This window comes from Haplochromis burtoni, unplaced genomic scaffold (genome assembly GCF_018398535.1).
Source record: "Haplochromis burtoni strain Fernald_Lab_line unplaced genomic scaffold, NCSU_Asbu1 Contig_100, whole genome shotgun sequence".
Taxonomy (NCBI): domain Eukaryota; kingdom Metazoa; phylum Chordata; class Actinopteri; order Cichliformes; family Cichlidae; genus Haplochromis; species Haplochromis burtoni.
Window position 1 is genome coordinate 1050217 of NW_024582461.1, and position 18844 is coordinate 1069060.

The 18844-nt window shown below is 40.8% G+C and overlaps 1 protein-coding gene across 1 annotated transcript in view; it reads left to right on the forward strand.

Annotated features, from left to right (window-relative positions):
- sema3fa (sema domain, immunoglobulin domain (Ig), short basic domain, secreted, (semaphorin) 3Fa) overlaps window positions 1–18844 on the forward strand; it is a 46213-nt gene that overhangs the window by 23328 nt on the left and 4041 nt on the right. Inside the window, exons 3-13 of the mRNA XM_014335211.2 lie at window positions 3781–3941; window positions 4027–4089; window positions 6351–6470; window positions 7857–7946; window positions 8947–9040; window positions 10336–10455; window positions 11795–11934; window positions 12930–13044; window positions 17453–17522; window positions 18343–18487; window positions 18579–18801. Coding sequence (XP_014190697.1) covers window positions 3781–3941; window positions 4027–4089; window positions 6351–6470; window positions 7857–7946; window positions 8947–9040; window positions 10336–10455; window positions 11795–11934; window positions 12930–13044; window positions 17453–17522; window positions 18343–18487; window positions 18579–18801 — 1341 coding nt within the window. The remainder of the gene's footprint in view (window positions 1–3780; window positions 3942–4026; window positions 4090–6350; window positions 6471–7856; window positions 7947–8946; window positions 9041–10335; window positions 10456–11794; window positions 11935–12929; window positions 13045–17452; window positions 17523–18342; window positions 18488–18578; window positions 18802–18844) is intronic.

Consider the following 18844-nt stretch of genomic DNA (forward strand, 5'->3'; position numbering starts at 1 on the left):
ACCACACCTTTACTTTTGGAGAATGTGAACATAAGTAAATTTGGAAATTTCGACCACATGCCGGGAATGCCTGGGCAGGTATGCGGGATTTTCTGTTGCCTGCTCCCTCGTACTAAGTGCAGATTGATTGTGAGGAAGGGGCTTAAGCTGAAAGAGGCATTAAAGAAGCCGTAGTGGTGTCTGTGTGGTACGTGTTTTATTATCTATTTATAGATACAAAACAGGGGTCATTTATGTCCTTTTGAGGACCCTGACTAGGGTTGATCCAGGAACAACACACCATGGTACAAATACTGGCCTATAAAAATATAAAGTATATAAAAGCCTATATACCTTAGCTTCAAAGCAGAGCAGAGGGATCACATAGGTGACTAACTAAAGGATCAGTTGACTAGTCTGTGTTATTCACATTTCTGCAGAGTCGATTGAGTTTTGTTCAACAAACTGAAGGCAATTAGAGAAAGGTCATAGAGAAAGAAAAAGACAATGTTCTGCCTGCCTGACTGTCTGGTAATTATTACAAAGACCTTGCTGGGAAGCTGGGTGATATACACGAGGTTCTGTGGTCTTTAAAAAAAAATGCAGGACCTGGTGCAATATCATTGCACTTGTGCCCTATCATTGCTGAATGTACCAGCTGGTGGTAAATTCAGCCATTTAATTCCATGTTAAATGCCTGTTTTTTGTTGTTTTTTGGAGCGTTTTTCTTTGCTTCAAACGACCATTTAGTCTGAGCTCCTTAACACACAGGAATGCTTTTTGAGAAGATGAATTTGTGCTGACAATAGAGTGTATGTGTGGTTCGAGGTGGACTGTTACCATACTTCACCACTAATCTCACCACACCTCAGGCATTATTTCAAGGTAAATGTGTTTTAGCGTGTCTCACCTTGCAGGGATGTAATGTTTCTTCTTTGTCAAAGCTTGCCACGTCATTTGCACCGACTAAAATGTCAGGATGAGAGGAGCCAGTATACTTTAGAAATCTCACGTCGTATTTTGAGTTGAGCTGAGTTCATTCACAAGCTCAAAAGAGAGAAACAAAATAAACACGACGACGTTAAACTGATCTACTGAACTTGCCATTTTCTATAAATCACAAAAGGTAATCACGTATTGCTTTGAACATAATTCTCAAATTTTCAAGTCAAGCAGATCATGAAGTTTTACTAACGGAGTTCAGATGGTGCGATATCTTGAACCCACTTTGTGTGCTGTCCTAATTGTTGTTAAGAGTTTTTAATTGATGTCATATACTTTACCCCATTGCTCAGCACAATAACTGAGATATGCCAGAATTTAAAAAAAAGAATACTGTCATTTAAGAGTGTTTTAGGCCTGCGAGTTTTAACTTTGTGCAATATAGATATCTTATATCTGATTTCCAAGAGTTTATAATAATAATAATAATACATTTTATTTAAGGGCGCCTTTCTAAAACACAAGGTCACCTTACAAAGAGAAAAAGACATCAATGAAGCAGTAGATTAAAATAGATTCTAATAAATTAAAATACAGAAACCAGCAAAATACAACCACAAACAACAAATTAAAAAACAGAACAAAAACATTATTTGATAGCAAGTAAAATCTGTATTAATTTAGTTAATTTTTACAAAAGAAGTGATTTCATCCACCATTTCAATCTTTGTTCTATTTTAGCTGAAGGAGCTGTAGTCCTCATGTAGACAAACATCCACAGCACATGGAATGAGTCCGAAGTGCTGTAGATGTTAGGATGCTGGTGATGTGTAAGTGACATGTAATCTTGGACAGGTACCTCAGTTAATATCTGTTAAATCATGGTTCCCATATTAATACATGTTGAGTTTTCCCAGTGCAGCTTTTTTAGTATACAATTGACTGGTCCTTTTCCCCACATCTGGATTAATTAGGTCACTTCTGACAGGATGAAATTTGATTTGCTTTGGGGTGAAGCACATCGATCCAGTGATCCTGGATGGGAGATTCACAAGAGAGAAAGATGACAGGCTGTCAGATACTTGAAGCTGGTTGCTATTAACAGGTGATATGTTTAGGCGAACGTTTACTTGTAATGTAGTAGGTTGTCTGTCTGTCTGCCCGTCTAGTCTGGTGACCTAACTGTCTGATTTATGGCAGCCGGTCCTCTCCCTTTCTGATGCCCGTGCATGTAGATCTGAGTGCAGAGGTGATAAATGTGGGGTCACGGCTGAAGTTCCAGTATCGTTTGACTGCTGGGCTTGCCACAGCAGATAACAGGCTGTGTTTAGTTGATTAGCAAACGAAGATGGAAGATGTTTATAGAACAAGTCTGGTGCTCGACTGTCTTAGGATGCTATCTATGTGTTTGTGAGTGCGACTTTTGCATGAATACAGTAATCCTGGATTACACATGGCAGTCTTTCCTGGAAACCCTCAAATACACTGAAAAAATCAAACCTCAGAAAATGTTCATCTTATTTCTGATTTAATGCTTTTTCAGGATTCGGGGAACAGAATAGACTTAAAATTAAAACCCCTGAAGTGTACTTTCACCACAGCATGGCAAAATCGCATATCGGGGTTACTATTAAACTGTTTAATGTGTTTGGAGGCATCTTATGAGAATTACACAGGTGACAGGCACGTCTGTTTCTGTTTACTACCCGCGTACCATGATGCTGCACCGTGACTGCAGCATTTCACAGTTTCTGAAGGAGCTCAGCAAACCAACAGCGAAGAAGCTCTCTAGGAGAGGATTCATGTCAGTATTTCCACATGTCCCGTGCAGGTGGAGAACTTCATGCTGTCTTTTATTTCCCTAAGTAAGACTTTCTTCCTCGGTCGGGTTAAGGAAAGTCGTTATAGCTGCCATATGGAGTCTTTTTCATCTCCAGTGACTCTTAGATTTGGCTACACAGAGCATAAGAGCATTTGTACGGTCCCATTAAAGTGGAACCTGAACAGGCCTTCCATGGGATCCTTGGGCTTTCTCTACAAACAGAACTATCTCAGCTTTCACAAAGCAAATTCTGAAAGACAAGAGAAACAGATACACTTATCAGAGCTGCTCCAAAGATAATAAGAGGATCGGGGGAGGAATCTGCTTTTTGTACAGCAGCACTGAAAGTCACATTTTCACACCACTGAGCCTCCCCGTGCAGTATGTGAGCCATCAGTTTCATTTCAAAATAGATTTAACAGCGATATGGAGGAAAGTATGCTGCGGTGTTTTGCTTCCCAGGGAGCACATCGGTTCATTCGTGGCTAATTCACCAGGGGAGATTGTTACAAAGTCTATCATCCCCTTCACAGCTTGTTACAACTGAGGTTCAGACTCCACGGCCCTGAATGTTATCAACCATGTGGCCTGTTGTAATAAACAGCGTGGTATTTGACTTCTTACTGTTCCCATAACTTGTGACTGATTTTTTGCGTCTCTCTTGCCATTCATTTAGGATTCCCGTGAGTTATTTTTTGTCTGCTTGCTTTAGTCAAGCCCGCCGTACCCATATTTAGTCTGACCATAACCCTATTATGGCAGGATGTAATTGGGGGGTAAAAACATAATCTGTAAATTAATCTTGGATAGTTTGATGGTAGGCTTGGCATCATTAGTATGTTGCCATGTCTTTAACAATAGAATACTTTGTGTGTTTGTGCGTATGTGTTCCAGAAAAAGGCAGCCGACACACAATTCCTGAGACTATGTCTGTGGTTTGGGTTTTCCAGTTTTATTGTGTGTTTTTCTACTACAGTAATTGCAGGTTCAGTATGAACAAAAACATTTATTTTTGCACTTTTTTTGCCCCTTTATAGAGCTGAAGTCTACCGGCACTGCTCACCACTTCTCCTTTTTGCTGAATTCAACCGACTATCGGATCCTTCGCATGGACGAGGACCATGACCGCATGTATGTGGGCAGCAAAGATTATATACTCTCTCTGGATCTACATGACATCAACAAGGAGCCTCTCATAGTAAGAAAGTTTCTACCTAAACACTGAACTGCCCAAGCTCGGCATGGGTTTACAGCTAACCAGCTTGTGTATTTTTCACTGTCAGATCCACTGGCCTGTTGCCCCCCAAAGGAAGACTGAATGTGTTTTGTCAGGGAAAGACATCAATGTAAGTATTTAAAAGAAAAAGCAATTCTGACGAATCAAAAATCCCAAACATTTTCTAGTTTCATTTATAAAAACTTACTATTGTTAATTGATTTTCATCTAAATACTGAATTTTTGGTTGTTGCAAGTTTTCAAATCAAATCATCAGTGCTGAAGGCACACTAGCATCATACAAGTGATAGCTTCTGGAGACACCGTGCTACAATTATCCTTATAATGCATTTAATGTGGTTATTCAGTAGCACTCAGACTTCAGCTGGACTTCAAACTGAAATTTAAAAATTCAGATTCTACACTCTGTTTATAAAGATAGCTATATGGGTATCACACTATCACAAGTAAACACTTTGTTTCCAGGGTTACCCCTGTTAAAATTTAACAGTGTGTTTTAATCCTGTCTTTTTTGGTGATGCTCCCAATTTTAATGTTGGACTGGGGTTAACAGAGGACATTTTCAAGCTCCTCCAAATGTGTGACTGGTTATGAAGCTCTTATTTACTGCCTCTGAATCCCTGATAGCTAATTGCACACAGATGCCACCAATTTAGCTGAAGCAGGAACTTGAACCTTGCAAAAAAAAAAAAATACACCAGTCTAGAAATGCCAAATTATTATCATTATTTTTCCTTTCTTTCCACACAGTAATCATTTTACCTTTTGTTGTTCAGACAAGCTTCCAAAATGAATCGGTCACTGGAAGCCTCAGACCCATATGAAGTCTTAAAAGGGTTCAGAGACATTCAGACATCTCCTTGCACCTCCTGTGCAGCCCCCACAAAGAAGGGATGGAAACTCATCATTGAAATTCATTTAAAAACCAGATTCCTCTCCTTTGATTTCGTTCACACGTTGATCCCCCTCCTACCCTCAAACACACACATATGCACTTGTTTTATCCATGCTAGGGGTGAGAGACGGCACAGTCAGGGTGCACCAACAGTTTGATGAGGCTGTGGATAATAATCCTTCTCTTCCTGCTGGTATAAAGCTCAGGCAGCTGTTTATCCTACTAGAATGTTCATTTATGCACGTCTGGTGACCCACGCCTCCCAGCGCCTCTGGCTACATTGGCCTACGTATGTTCATATGCGCCTGTATCAGCTTCTGTGTATGTGTGTGAGGGGATGGGTTTGAAATTTCATCAACAGAATAAGGGAATAAGAGATAAGACCGGCTACTGCAAGACATCGCAGCAGTCTTGGCCGCTCTTTAGTGAATGACAAATGATGACAATTCAGAAGCAATTCAGAGGGGATGTTGGTTCAGGCAGGAGGTCAAAGGCAATCAGCCCCACTGTGCTCTCTGTGGGGGAGCACAACTGTGCACTGAATGATACACACAGGCCCACATGCGTAAACACACACACACGCACAAAAACACATCCTCTGAAACCTCTGACTTGTGCATCTGTCATGCTGTTAAAATCTGCCAAAATGGCTCATCCCCCATCCTGCATACAATCTTTTTTATCTACTTGGTTCATCCTTTCTTTTTCACCAGCTGTCACTAGCAGAAAACATGACAGACAAATCTGAACAGAGCTTATCGGCTTGAACATTTCTGTAGTTGGAATTTTGATTTGGTGGATTGTGACCAGGAAGGCAGACAGCTGGTCAGGCAAACAGATTGGAAAAAACCTAGAAAGCACAGAGCTGTGCTCACTGAGAGCACCTCTTTGTCTTTAGTCCAAAAAAGGAAAACATTGGCATTGCTTGAATTTCCCTACTAAGAAATTAAAATTCTAAATTCAGGCCAATCAGTGTTGAGCTTTTCACATTTTTGGCTTTATGGTTTGTCTAAAAAAAAAAAAAAAGAAAAGTTAATTGGATTTCAAAACCTTTTCATTTCTTCCCATTTTTTCATTCAAGCACTCTTATTTGCTCTAACCAAAATCTTTCCCATTTGTCAAATTTGACAGAACACTGAATTGGGTTTAACCTCAATCCCTGAAGCAACCACACTTAACATCTCAGAGGCGCTGCTTTCCTTGGTTTCAGCCACACACTTAAATGGTGTTTGGAAACATTTTCCCTGTGAGAGTGTGGTCCGATTGGAAGCCAGAGCCAGCCTGACACAGAGAGCGGAACAGCGCTGCCAAACAAAAGCCAGCCAGCAGAGGAAGTGATAGATGTGATGTTTTTAAGGCAGACAGAGGAGTTATTAACCATCAGTAGGGCACTGTATATTAAGCATCTCCCTTTATCTACTGCATTTTCATTATCTTGTGCTGTCTGTGTTTTGTTTTGTTTTGCTGTCTCTCAGGGGGAATGTGGTAACTTCATCCGTCTGATTGAGCCCTGGAACCGGACCCACCTGTATGTGTGTGGGACAGGCGCCTACAACCCCATCTGCACCTATGTCGACCGAGGACGCAGGTCACAGGTAACCAAAGACACAGCCAGGCATCCATGGAGACATTTTGACCTCTACTCTCTACTTCCTAAAGAACCATATCAGTCGATCAGTCTCAGGTCAGAGACGCTCCTCCTGCTCTCGCGCTTTAGTTTCATGGGCTTTGCTTCTCTTCCATCATTTTCTGCGTATTAGTTTTCATCGATTTGCACTCTTTCACGGTCTGGAGGACTCAAAGAAAAAAGCTTGGTTAGACCTCTCCAGATCACCATTAACATTACAAAATTGAAGTTGGTAAGGCAACAAATAAGAGCAGCTAAGTGCTGCTGTTTAAGGGGCCATTGAGGCTATAAGCTTCTCTTACCATTGTGAATATCACGATGACACTATATCTATAGAAAATACCTCTGCTTGTGGTCCTCCATCCCCACCCTCACCTGTTTATACACTGTGGCCCTGTGGCCTGTCTTGCTGTCTTGCTGAAAACCTCTGAAAAGCAATCATTACTGATGGAGCCTCTCATCCATCATCAGCCTTGTAGCTCACCCCTCCCTCTGTCCCTTCCTCCATCCCTCCCTCACTCGATGGCCACGCAGAGCTTCGGCAGCTGCCTACCCAGTTATAGTCGACACACTTGCATTCACCGCTCTGCCTGTTTAGTCTCACTGTTCAAATGGAGGGTTCAGATTTCAATGTAAAGGTCAGTCTGTCTCTTGTCATTCAGTTTCTCCCCTAAGGCCCAAACGCTATGTTACTTCACACTGTAAAGATTTTTCTCAGTAACAGTAGATGTAAACAAAAACCAGTTGTTCAGAAATTCGTCCCCGTCTTATACAAAGGGCTTCACACATTTTTTAATCCCCAGTTCATGCCCAAACTTTGTCCCGTAACTGCAAACGTTTTCCTTTAACTGCATCAGCTTTTATGCCTTTTCGAGGCGGCTTCAAAGCTTTCTCTGCAGGCTGATGAGCTCCACATCAAAAAGTGTAAAAAACGTGAACATTTAGTTTGGTTGCTAATAACAGTTACACTGTGAACATGCCTACACGTATTTTCTCATATGTTGATGTAATTATATTCAGTGTATATGTTGTTTGCGATTTAATGTGTTCTGTATAACCTGCATGCTTTACAGCTGCGTTTGCATGTCTCTGAGTCTAATCGCACATGGGTATCAAATGATCAATGCCACTCATCAGGCTCTCTTCGATCACCTTTGACCTCCACTTTGACCCACTCACATTTGTATTTCCATCTTTAAGAACTACTTTTTTTTATTCGACTTCTTTTGTCCAATCCCTTTTGCTCTGACATATTTACTCTTCTTTTTATGTCATGGTCGGCATCAGTTGACTTTAATCTGGGATGTTGTACGTCGGTAATGAGATGGCCATTGTGCCATGTCTCTGTTTTTAGGGGTTCCACTACCAACAGGCATCCCAATCTGGAGGGAGAACAAGTCGAGCAGCAGACTACAGCGCTACATCACAGCCTTTGGAGGCGAAGGTGGGCTGAAAGTTTTGTAGAGTTTTATGCCCACCTGGAGTACTTTTTTTATTAGAGTTGGGGGAAATAATAGGGGGAAAGCATAACTATAAATAAATTTCTTCTTTTAAATATCTTGGGTTATCGAGGCAGCTTGCTGAACTACTGAGCCTCCAATCAACTCTGCTTTCAAAACTGAACTGTGAAAGAACAAAAAAGTTCTGCATCCTGTTAATGACTAGTATTTTTTTTCAGACCTTTATCTCCAGTATTAAGCAGCAAATGTACACAAACAAAATATGTGGGGGAAAAAAGTTCCCCCTTTCACTAAAGTTTTCAGACAAATGCACAAAATCGTTGACCCAAACCACGGTTGTCATCTTCATTGATTTACGCAAATGGTAGTGTTTTCATCACCACACACATATTTATGAGTCATACTGTATCTTGTTACTAAAAAACAATATCCAAGCTCAGGTTACAAACACAGCTTTACATCTTTTTTGCCTTACATATTTCCTACCTGTCAGACATCATCAGTGAGCTTTGAAGTGCCTGAATGACCTCCGTGTAGACATGTACCCAGTGTTGACACAGATGTTCCAACATGTCCTCTTGCACTGTGGAATAATGAATTCTTGTTTGAGCCACTAACATGAGAAGCATGGTGGATGAGTTTTGAACTGCTGTCAGCGTTTGCCTCCACCTCGCCATCGACTGATAACCGCTTTTGTGCACTATTTGTTCCCATTAGCAGAGCCATGTAAGCTGCCTATAGGGTCACCACTCACACTTAATCATTATTACCAACTTAACCAACTGATCACATTAGTTTGATGACGGCATTGCCTTTTTAAAACTTGTAAGTCTTGTAAAGTAAATGATATAGCCAAACTGCCCCCCCTCCCCACCCAAACACACACACACACACACACACGCACGCAAACAAAAAAAAGTTCCTTAAACATAATAAATCTGTTACCATGTGGTTAATGTTTTTCTTCACCTTTTACCATTACAGGAATACATTTTCCGCCTTGAACCTGGTAAAGTGGATTCTGGGAAAGGAAAATGTCCCTATGACCCTAAGCTGAACAGCGTCTCGGCTTTGATCAGTAAGTATCAGCTTTTGTTTTTCCTTCCAACGACGTGTGCAGGCGTGAAAGACATAAAAGATCTGCAGTTTGTGTTTGGTTTGTATTGCTGAATGGGACTGCTGGTGATCACTTTGACACTGCAGCGCTGTGTTACTGAATTTTAAGGAGACTTGACGGTTGTGCATGATGTGATGATAAACTCTTTTAATTAGTTAATTGTTCATTTAAAAACAAAAAAGGGCAAATAAAGAGAGCTTTTGGGTTTTTTTCTTTAAATTGTGTTTAAATTAACTAGTATTTCAAAACTAAACACTGATTTTACATTCACACAAGATGGAGAAAGTCGATAAACGATCACATGTAGACAAGTAAATTTATTTACTGATAACCATCTCAGTCATTAGTCAGTCAGCTGTTTCAAGTCTAAGCAGGTCTGCAGATACGTGGTCATTTAGCTGGTCAGATGGACGTGTGCGCTCTCATGTCAGTAGGTGGTCTTTTGTTACCAGCTGCTTACAGGTGGTTAGACATGGCTCCAGGTCAGCGACCTTCTGCCCTCTGTGTCTGCATGTGCTCAAGCGTGCATACGTATGCGTGAAGGACAAAGGCGGAGAGCGTCTCTCTCTCTTTTGCTGTGCCATGTCAGCTCAGTTACAGCTGACCCAAGCAAAACTGTAACACCAAAAAAATCATCTAAATGTCGTCTCACATAGTTGGCAGGGCAGAGGCATACCGCACTGACACAACAGGAAGGTGGAATTTCCCTGGTTTAGGATTTAGGTGGGTTTTTTTTACACTACTGTTTCACAAGCTATGCCTCCACTTCACTCCTCATAAGGTTCACAGTATAGAAAGCAAATGAATGCTCCAAGTTTCTGCTTTTTTTTTCTAGATGCTGCACAGAAAGTTTCTGTTTACATGTCAAATCTGACTGGCCTATACGCCATGAATCTGTCTGATGTGAAGTTGACTTTCTAATTGCAGCTGTTCTTTCAAATTTCACTGATTAGCCCAATAAGCACAAGTACAGTAATTATGAGAATAGCATTTTTGTCTGAAACGTGACACAGACACCTGTGAGCTGAGTTTAATCAGACTGAACATGTTTTAATTGGGCACTGTCCTGAGTTAAAATTCCTGCCTTTGAATGGCCACATCTGCCGTGCATGCCATCAGTCAGATGCTGGGGAAATCTAGAGGGATGGCGTCACTTTTTAATGAAGTTCTGGCATGGTAGATAGCATGTTCTGTATAACGTGAAAATGTTTTCATCCATCATGACTTCACCTTGGCATTTCATCTGTGATTGACAGATGGAGAGCTGTATGCAGGAGTGTACATTGATTTCATGGGAACAGACTCGGCGATCTTCCGTACACTGGGGAAACAGACAGCCATGAGGACTGATCAGTACAACTCCAGATGGTTAAATGGTAATGTCTCAACTCACAGCTTGTTCTGCATCCAGGATTTTCCTTGACTCATTTTGCTGTAGACCAGTTTTTATTTACTCCTCAGTTTCTTAAGATCATTACTGTAATGTTTTAGGTTACCAAGTTAAGCCTTGGGGTTAAATACCATCCTGCTGATAGTCAAATTGAGAATGTTCCCTTTCCAGTCAGTTTCAGTTGACTGAATGATCAATTGACTCAAAGCATGCCATTCACTACACTAACTGTTCACTGCATGCCTGCAGCAGAGTCTGACAACAGGGTCAATAGTGTAGTTGCAGGAGAAAATTAGCGCAAGTCAATAATGACTCAGAGTAGCCTTTGCTTTGTGAATGAACTATGATTGGCTCAGTGACATAAATGCTGTTCGAGAGCTTTCATTTGATATGGCCAAATCAGTCACAGCATCCCCCCCCCCCCTGAATCCTGCAGGCTCCCAGATTTTCCTCTGACCCTGTTGCCCTGACAACAATCCCCTGGCAGTGGTTCACTGAATCAGGACACCTGAGTCCTGCTAATCAGCCATGTGAGATGTCACAGATATCCCCCCTCCCCCATTACATGGTTCCTGGTTATCCCCCCTCCGCTTGGTTTGGTTTGTCCTCATTTGGGACCCTGGTCTGTCACAGTGGGGAGGGGCACTCTGTGTTGCGTGTCCAGTGTTGACCCAGTGAATCAGCCAGCGGGAGCACACTGTGATGCCATATTGAGCATTGTTACTAGGAAGAAATAAAGGGACAAGTTTAGAGTGTCAAAGTGCTGTTTAGTCTTTAGGCTGCTGTTATTTTGCCCATAATAGTATTAATAAAAATAAATAAATAAAAGCATTTTATTTCGAAGGGTTAAGCTGTTGAATGAAACAAGATTTTCAAGGTCTCAAGTATTTTTCTTGATAATTGACAGCTTTCCTTGTTTATCTTAAAACAATGGTCAGGTACACGTGTAAACTAAAGAATACAAAGTCAACATACAGCCATGGTCAGAGGCAATTTTGTGTGCGTTCAGGATGTCCCTCTTCTTTTCTCTTGAATGCTATTAGGAAGCTTTTTGACATTTGGCACAAAGGTTCACGAGGACCGAAGGAACTGATTTGATTTGGTGGTCAAAGGTCTCTGTGACCTCACATGGCACATTTGGCCACAACTCAAAAATCTGCACGTGATTTCACAAAATGTTTAATGGGAGGCTACTTTTAGTGTGACATCATGACATTTTGAAAAACACTTTTGTGGCTGTAAAGAGGTTTTAAATATGTTGCCTGCACACATAATGTATTTTCCAAGACTTGTATTGAAAATTTTCTTTCCTTTTTTGTCTACAGATCCCACATTTGTTCATGCACACCTCATTCCAGACAGTGCTGAAAAGAATGACGATAAACTCTACTTCTTCTTCCGCGAGAAAGCATCTGAGATGGGCCAGAGTCCCATGACGCAGTCCAGGATAGGGCGGATCTGCCTGGTGAGTTATCACACCAGTCATCAAATTTAATGCTTATGTGTCTCCGTAATGGTTAGTTATGCTCTGCTGGCAGTTTGAGGCCCATAAAGGAAGTCCCCCATGATCATCAGAAACTGTTTTCTGACTAATAATTACTATGTACAACAGAGTGATGCTTAGCAAAGTATTTGTCATTTGCCTCAAAGGCCAAGTCTGAGATCCTTTATTTCTTTTCCTCAGGGTGAAAGGTTTGAAGAGCAGGGTTGACTTTAATCCACGTCTGTAGGCATACAGAGACATCTTTGCAAAGCCTGTGTTTAATTAGCATTGTAGTGTTGTAGACACACAAACAATTGAGCTGTGTTCAAAACTTTCAAAGCATCTGCACGTAGACTTCAGAAAAATGCATCTGAAGGGTTCTGTGTTTGCAAGCTGCATCCCTTAAGTGTGTAATTCAAAAGAGATGAAAAAACAAGACAGTCTAGCTGTTCTAGGAGGCTTAGAGCTAAATGCTACTTTCAGCATCCTTACAGTCTCACAGTGTTTGGTTATTTTTTCTATAAAAAGTTGCTGTGTTTTTCTCACATCTTGTGTTAACAGTCTTGATTTTTTTTAGAGGTTTGATAAAGTATATATCCTCCAAAAAGATTAAAGTCAAGTCAAGTTTCTGGACGATATTAATTGAAACATTTAAAGCACACAAGAAAATTGGAAACTTTTTTTTCCTTGTAAATGTTAGTAGATAAAAACGAACATTAAATTTTATTCTTCTAACCCACAAATCATTCTGACTGTGAAATGCACTGATTTCATGTATCATCCCAGTTCTTTGCCTCAGTAGCAAAGGTTTTCTGACCGCCTTGTGAAGACTGGCCAAGCTAAAACATAAAGCTATGTCTTTATTTATACAGACCAGTTGTTCCAAACAGCTGTTGGTCAGATATTGCTCAAGCTCATCCCGTTGAGTAATTTTTGGAGCAGTGTGAGAATGACTCCCGCGTGTCTCTGCTTTTCAGAACGATGATGGTGGACACTGCTGTCTGGTGAACAAGTGGAGCACATTTCTAAAGGCTCGTCTCATCTGCTCAGTGCCCGGAGCTGATGGCATTGAGACACACTTTGATGAACTAAGTAAGTTGAATTATTTCCCAGGATCCCTGACCCTTTTAGAGCTTCTCTGATGCTCCCTTTCATCTCTGGATTTTGAACACCGCATCTCGTCACCGGTAGTCACTCTAAACCTAAAATTTAAGTTTGCATATTTAAAAGAGAAATGAACCATTTTCTTTCAAAATGTGTCGCATGTTGCATTTTACAGCTCAGTTAACGCAAGTCAGGGACCGTATAGTGCATTTGGTAGGAGTTAATGTAAAGCACATAATGAATGCATCGCTGACCTCACAGAAACCCTGGCAGATGGAAAGTGAGAATTCTTAAATGGCTGCGTAACCGCGACTATTCAAAACAAGGCCCTGCAGATGGACTTGTTGTTGACAGATTCCGTATCAACAACTTCATCATTTGTAGAGTTCTCTTCACATTTGCTTTGCATACTTTCTCCATGATGTTAATCCACATGTACTCGGCATTTGGTGCGGTGCGTGTGGGCCAGCAGCTTACTGTACTATAGTCCGGGGACACATCCAGCAGCATTTAGCACATCTCTTCTTACGTGCTGCAATAGCAGGAAGAATCCCTGAGAAGCTGCAGCTTTAGATTAAGGTATCACTGACTCGTACATGTTAATCTTGACATGTATATTCCTTTGAACCTCCTGTAAAGTAGGTGTCATCCTAAAAAAGGTAATGTCCATAATGTCAGAATGTAATCAGCCTGCTTTCAAGCACCATCAGTGTCTCACAGCCTTGTTTTTAGAAAAAGGAACCACATAGACACACATGCAGAGTAATCAAAGTAATGAGCAGCAGGAATCAGTCCAGCACATTGTGGATCATCACAGCCTCACATGACTGACGGGATTAAGGAGGGATTTGTAGTATCCTTAACATTGTAATGACAGGTGGAATGAGCAGCACTTACATTTTATTTTACTACACTGACTAGCTTCTGCTTGCTGGGAACTTATTTTCACAGTAATGCAAAACATATTTCACGACAGTACAAAACAAATTCTATAATCACCTTTATCCCATGTTCACATTCAGTCTGAATTGCCTTGTGAGTGCCGCAGGTGAAACAAGAAGTTCTGATAGTCCAAATTTGCACCTATCCAATATTATTATTAAGCAGATACAAACTACTACAGACTGTTTGTTCACTTAGCTTATGTATGTTAATTTAGAATCTATCATTAGATGACAAAAATTCCTGTTCATAAACATGGAAAAAATGAACAATAAATACATATATTTATTATTATTATAAATTACAGGCACTATTAACATCATGTTTGTGGAACACTTATTTACAGATATGCATCGCAACACATCCCAGTGACCTGCAAAGTGCCACTGCACTAAAAAGTTAAGCAAAATGTACACATACACATAATGTACATGTAATGTGCCATGCGTTTTAGGATTAGCTGCTACACATAATGTATATAATTTGTAAGGGTCCTAAATACCTAGACAGATGTTGATAACCCTGGTACCCTAGATAGTTTATAAAGTTTCATGGAAATCGATTAATCAGATATGCTCATACGTTATGATCATTATAGTAAGATTATTATTACTAATATTACCTGATACAGTACTTAAAATGAATTTACAGAAAGGCCTGAATAACCAACTCTTTAAAGTGTCTTTTAGTACAATGCTGAACAAACAAAACAACAGTCTTAACTCAGTTATACAGCTTTCCCTGCAGTTGTGATAAGGGAAAATGCCAAAACATTTAGGAGTAGAATATGTTTATTTATGTCTTAAAGTTGTGCAATTTGACATGGGGGTCTATAGGGATTGATTATCTGATTAGCTTACCCTTTTAGGAACACCAGTTTTTGGAACGTAGCATTGGCTTCAAACTTTAAACACCAGAGGGTGCGTTTTCTGTAACCAATTACAACTCAGATAACGGCCTTGATGTGTAAAGTGTGCAGGCTTGCGTTCAACAACATAAAGCACCACCGACAAAACAGCCTTCTTCATGCCTGAGTCTTTCAAAACCCTGATTTGTACACCTTTTCAACTGATTATATTTGTACTTTGCCTGAGTTCAACATCTAAGCCAGTCCACAGTGAATTTTGACAGTAGTATTAAACATTTCATCAAGCGACGGTGCAGGTATGAGCTGAATCTATAGTAGGCCTAATCTTGTGCAGTGATGAGGCTTTGCAGATGTTAGTTGTGTGTTAAGAGCACTCAGTGTCTGTGACAGAAAAGCACTCTTTTGTCAGTGTTGCTGTACTTTTAGTGGTCCATCCACTGTCAGTTGTAGCCTCGGTGCAGATGAGCACTCGTGATGAGGTCATTCTGAGTCCTGAGGTGCAATGTAACATCCCACAGCTCTGTGGTCGCTCTTCCCACAACCACAGACAGTCTGGTAAAAATGTATTCTGTCTCCAGTCCTGCTGGTCCTGATGGAGCCCAGCAGAGGCATCGGAGTGGTTGTATGAGGACTCGGGGGAGAGAGTGGAGTAGATTCAGATGGTGAGGCTAACAGAAGAGAAAGCTTTCAGTGTTTTGCCGAGAGGAGGGAGAGGAGGAATATAAAAGCAGAGAGAAAGAGGCACACAGACACAAGAGCGGTGAAAAATGTCTGCCAGACAAAAATGAGAATTAATTTGTGACCTATAAGGTTTTATTGCCTTTTTCCAAAATGTTATTATTGAGAGAAATATTCTTTTTTTTTTGTTTTCTTCAGTTAAATCTAGTTATGTTTTTAGTCACTGAACTCCATAAAACATCCTCACTCTTCATGTATTTTTGGGGGAGAGGATTGTTTTTAAATTTCCGCCACAATCATTTCGACTGGACATTTTAAGAACACATTTTAGGTGCACATCTTTCAGAGTGGGTATTAGGGAGATAATAATATACAATCTGTCTTTATTTGACAGTTTTTCTTCCACACAGTGACTGTTTACTGAGTGCATAATTCACCTGCACTTTTATTTTTACTGCACAGCACCTTATTTAGCCCAGCCCTTTGTGTTCTTTCTGCGCTTACAGCAATTAAAGATGTTTCTCTGCTAATGTGATGCTGACAGCGCCTCAGAGACTCTGTCTGATCTGACACATCAGAAACAAAAGTTCGAATTATGCAACTTGTTCCAGTTCGTCGCCGATTTATGACTTTTCTCTTTTTTACTGCGCTTGTTCTATAGCCAGGAGGTCTGTCAAACTGGCGTCGGACGGGTTATGAATTTCTGCAGTGTTTGCCAAAAGTTAATTTTTTGCTTAAGCGAGGGGCCATTACCTGTCATTTTCATACCTTGGCATGTAAGGAGGTTTTTTTTTATGTTTGAAAAGATTTCAAACTCCTGATCAAAAGGGAGTTTGTTTATTAAGGAGCTCTGCAGAGTCAGGAATGATGTTTTTATGCAAGCCATGTGGATTTAAGCTTCTTCTTGTTTATCCAATGCACGCTGAGTAAAGTCGAGGGTACAGAGATTAAAGCGTGTGTTATTACATTTCACCTTCAGTTCCACATGCATAACTTTCCTTTCGCTCTTTAACATGCTGCTTCTTACTTTCAGTCAGTTGATATTTGGGCGAGAAATCTGAGCAGGCCGATCCACACTCTTATTGTTGCTTGTTTTCAGCTTTTCAGATAACCATGGGTTATAAAAAGAGAGGCTAGGATTTCATGGCTATTCACTGAAATTGGTATTTTCTAAAGACTTTTGACTATAGGGTATTTTTTTGTCCAAGGCCTTTTCAAACAAGTGATTTGAGAACTTGTTTCTTCTTTTCCATTGATGAAAAACCATGAAATGGAACTGGGTGTTTTTCTGCTCTACCTGTCTACATTAAATGTATTTCAGTTTTCCTTCTTATTGTTTTTCCTTGCACTTTTCTCTAATGAAACCATCAGAGGATATGTAGGGCTCAAAACTGCCTCAGTCCCACAGTCACTGGATCCATATGGCTCCTATTAAAGCCATGTTTCACCCGAGATCTCTTTTTCACATATATTCCCTGCTGAGGCCGAGGAACTGTAGTTTCAGCTTTGGAAGAGTTTAGATTCAGGATCTCATTGAGACTCTCGTAACCGCAATTCATGATGAGCTCACAGCGAAGGAAGAAAAAGTCTCAGTGTCACAAGTACTATTACTTTGGGTTAGTTAGGTTCATTTTAACAGTTTTATTTTTTTCAGATTTAAACAGGTCAGAGTAGGGAGGAGTATCACAGGAGTAACGTTGTGCATTTGCACTCATTACATGGCCATTTTGTGCATAGTAGTTCTGTCTACTTTTCATGTATTTTTGCCAGCAAACCTGCAGAATATGTACTAATGTGATATCATTTAACTGTTGCAATCGACTTAGGGATCCAAGTACTTCGTCATGCACTGCCTGTTATGGTTTATGACTCTGACTAATTGCTATAAATCTTTTCATTATCTTGTAGGAGACGTGTATATCCAGCCAACTCAAGACACAAAGAATCCTGTCATCTATGGCGTCTTCTCAGTTTCAGGGTAAGCATGGCTTTTTCAAACTCTCTAACTTTGATGCAGTTTTGGATAGAAAGTGTGTTTTGGTTCCCTCCTGTGGTTTTTATTCCTTTCCGCTGAGCCCGAAGGTGTCTGCTCTGTCTGATGTTGAAATGCGGCGTTGCATTTGTGTGGGCCGTCACATTCAGGATGCAAAGACGAGACAGAAAGTGAATGTTGAGCCCAGAGGGAGTAGCGTTCCTCTGGGAGGCTGACTGAGCCTATAAGTTCCTCAGAGGTCAGGTTTGATAGCAGGTTGTCATTCAGCACACAGCATTAAAATTCAAGTCAACCAACCAGACGTGTAAACTGAGATTCTGACGGCACACAAAGCAGGAGGAGGTGCGCGCAGAGTCATAATAAACATGTCCTGATTAATGTATTTGAGAAACAAATACTGTTATTGTTTCCATCTTCTCTTTAGGCATCAGGCATGTTTAAACCCAGCTGATAAAAACACATGTGGTGCTAATGACAGGGGCCCATGACAGAAGTTACAAACATAGTACACCCACCACACAGCGGCAAGAGCCTGTACTCTGGCGATTCTCTGCAGTATGTGGGTGTTTGTATGTCAGTGTGTCAGACAGCTTGACTCTACTTGAGTCAGTTTGAGTGTGTGTTTGTGCGTCATAATGTTTCAGTGTGTTCCTGTAAGTATGCGAGTACGTGGGAAGGAAGTAGATTCTACCAGCCACGGAGAGCTATCGCACTAATTATCCCAGGGAGTGAGAAAATCTGAATCCTCGAGCTGCTGTCTTTATGTGTTCACCTTTTCTTTTCTTTTCCTCCTGCCCTCCTCCAGATCTGTGTTTAAAGGCTCGGCAGTGTGTGTGTACTCTATGGCTGACATCCGTATGGTCTTTAATGGGCCATTTGCCCACAAGGAAGGCCCCAACTATCAGTGGGTGCCATACACTGGGAAAATCCCCTACCCTCGACCTGGCACTGTGAGTTAAAACATATAATATATATGTTACTAGAACCATGAATAAGATAAACAAGTAAATTGCTCAACAGAAATTTTTGGTTTCTTACTAGTGTCCTGGAGGCACTTTTACCCCCAACCTGAAATCCACAAAGGATTACCCAGATGAGGTTATCAACTTCATGAGAAACCACCCCACTATGTACAACGCCGTATACCCAGTGCACAAGCGCCCCCTGGTGGTCAGAACCAATGTGGACTACGAGTTCACCACAATTGCTGTTGACCAAGTGACAGCTGCCGATGGGAGCTATGAGGTGCTATTCTTGGGCACAGGTAAGTGTTTTAAGAACAAAACTGGGCATTGTGTGATGATTGC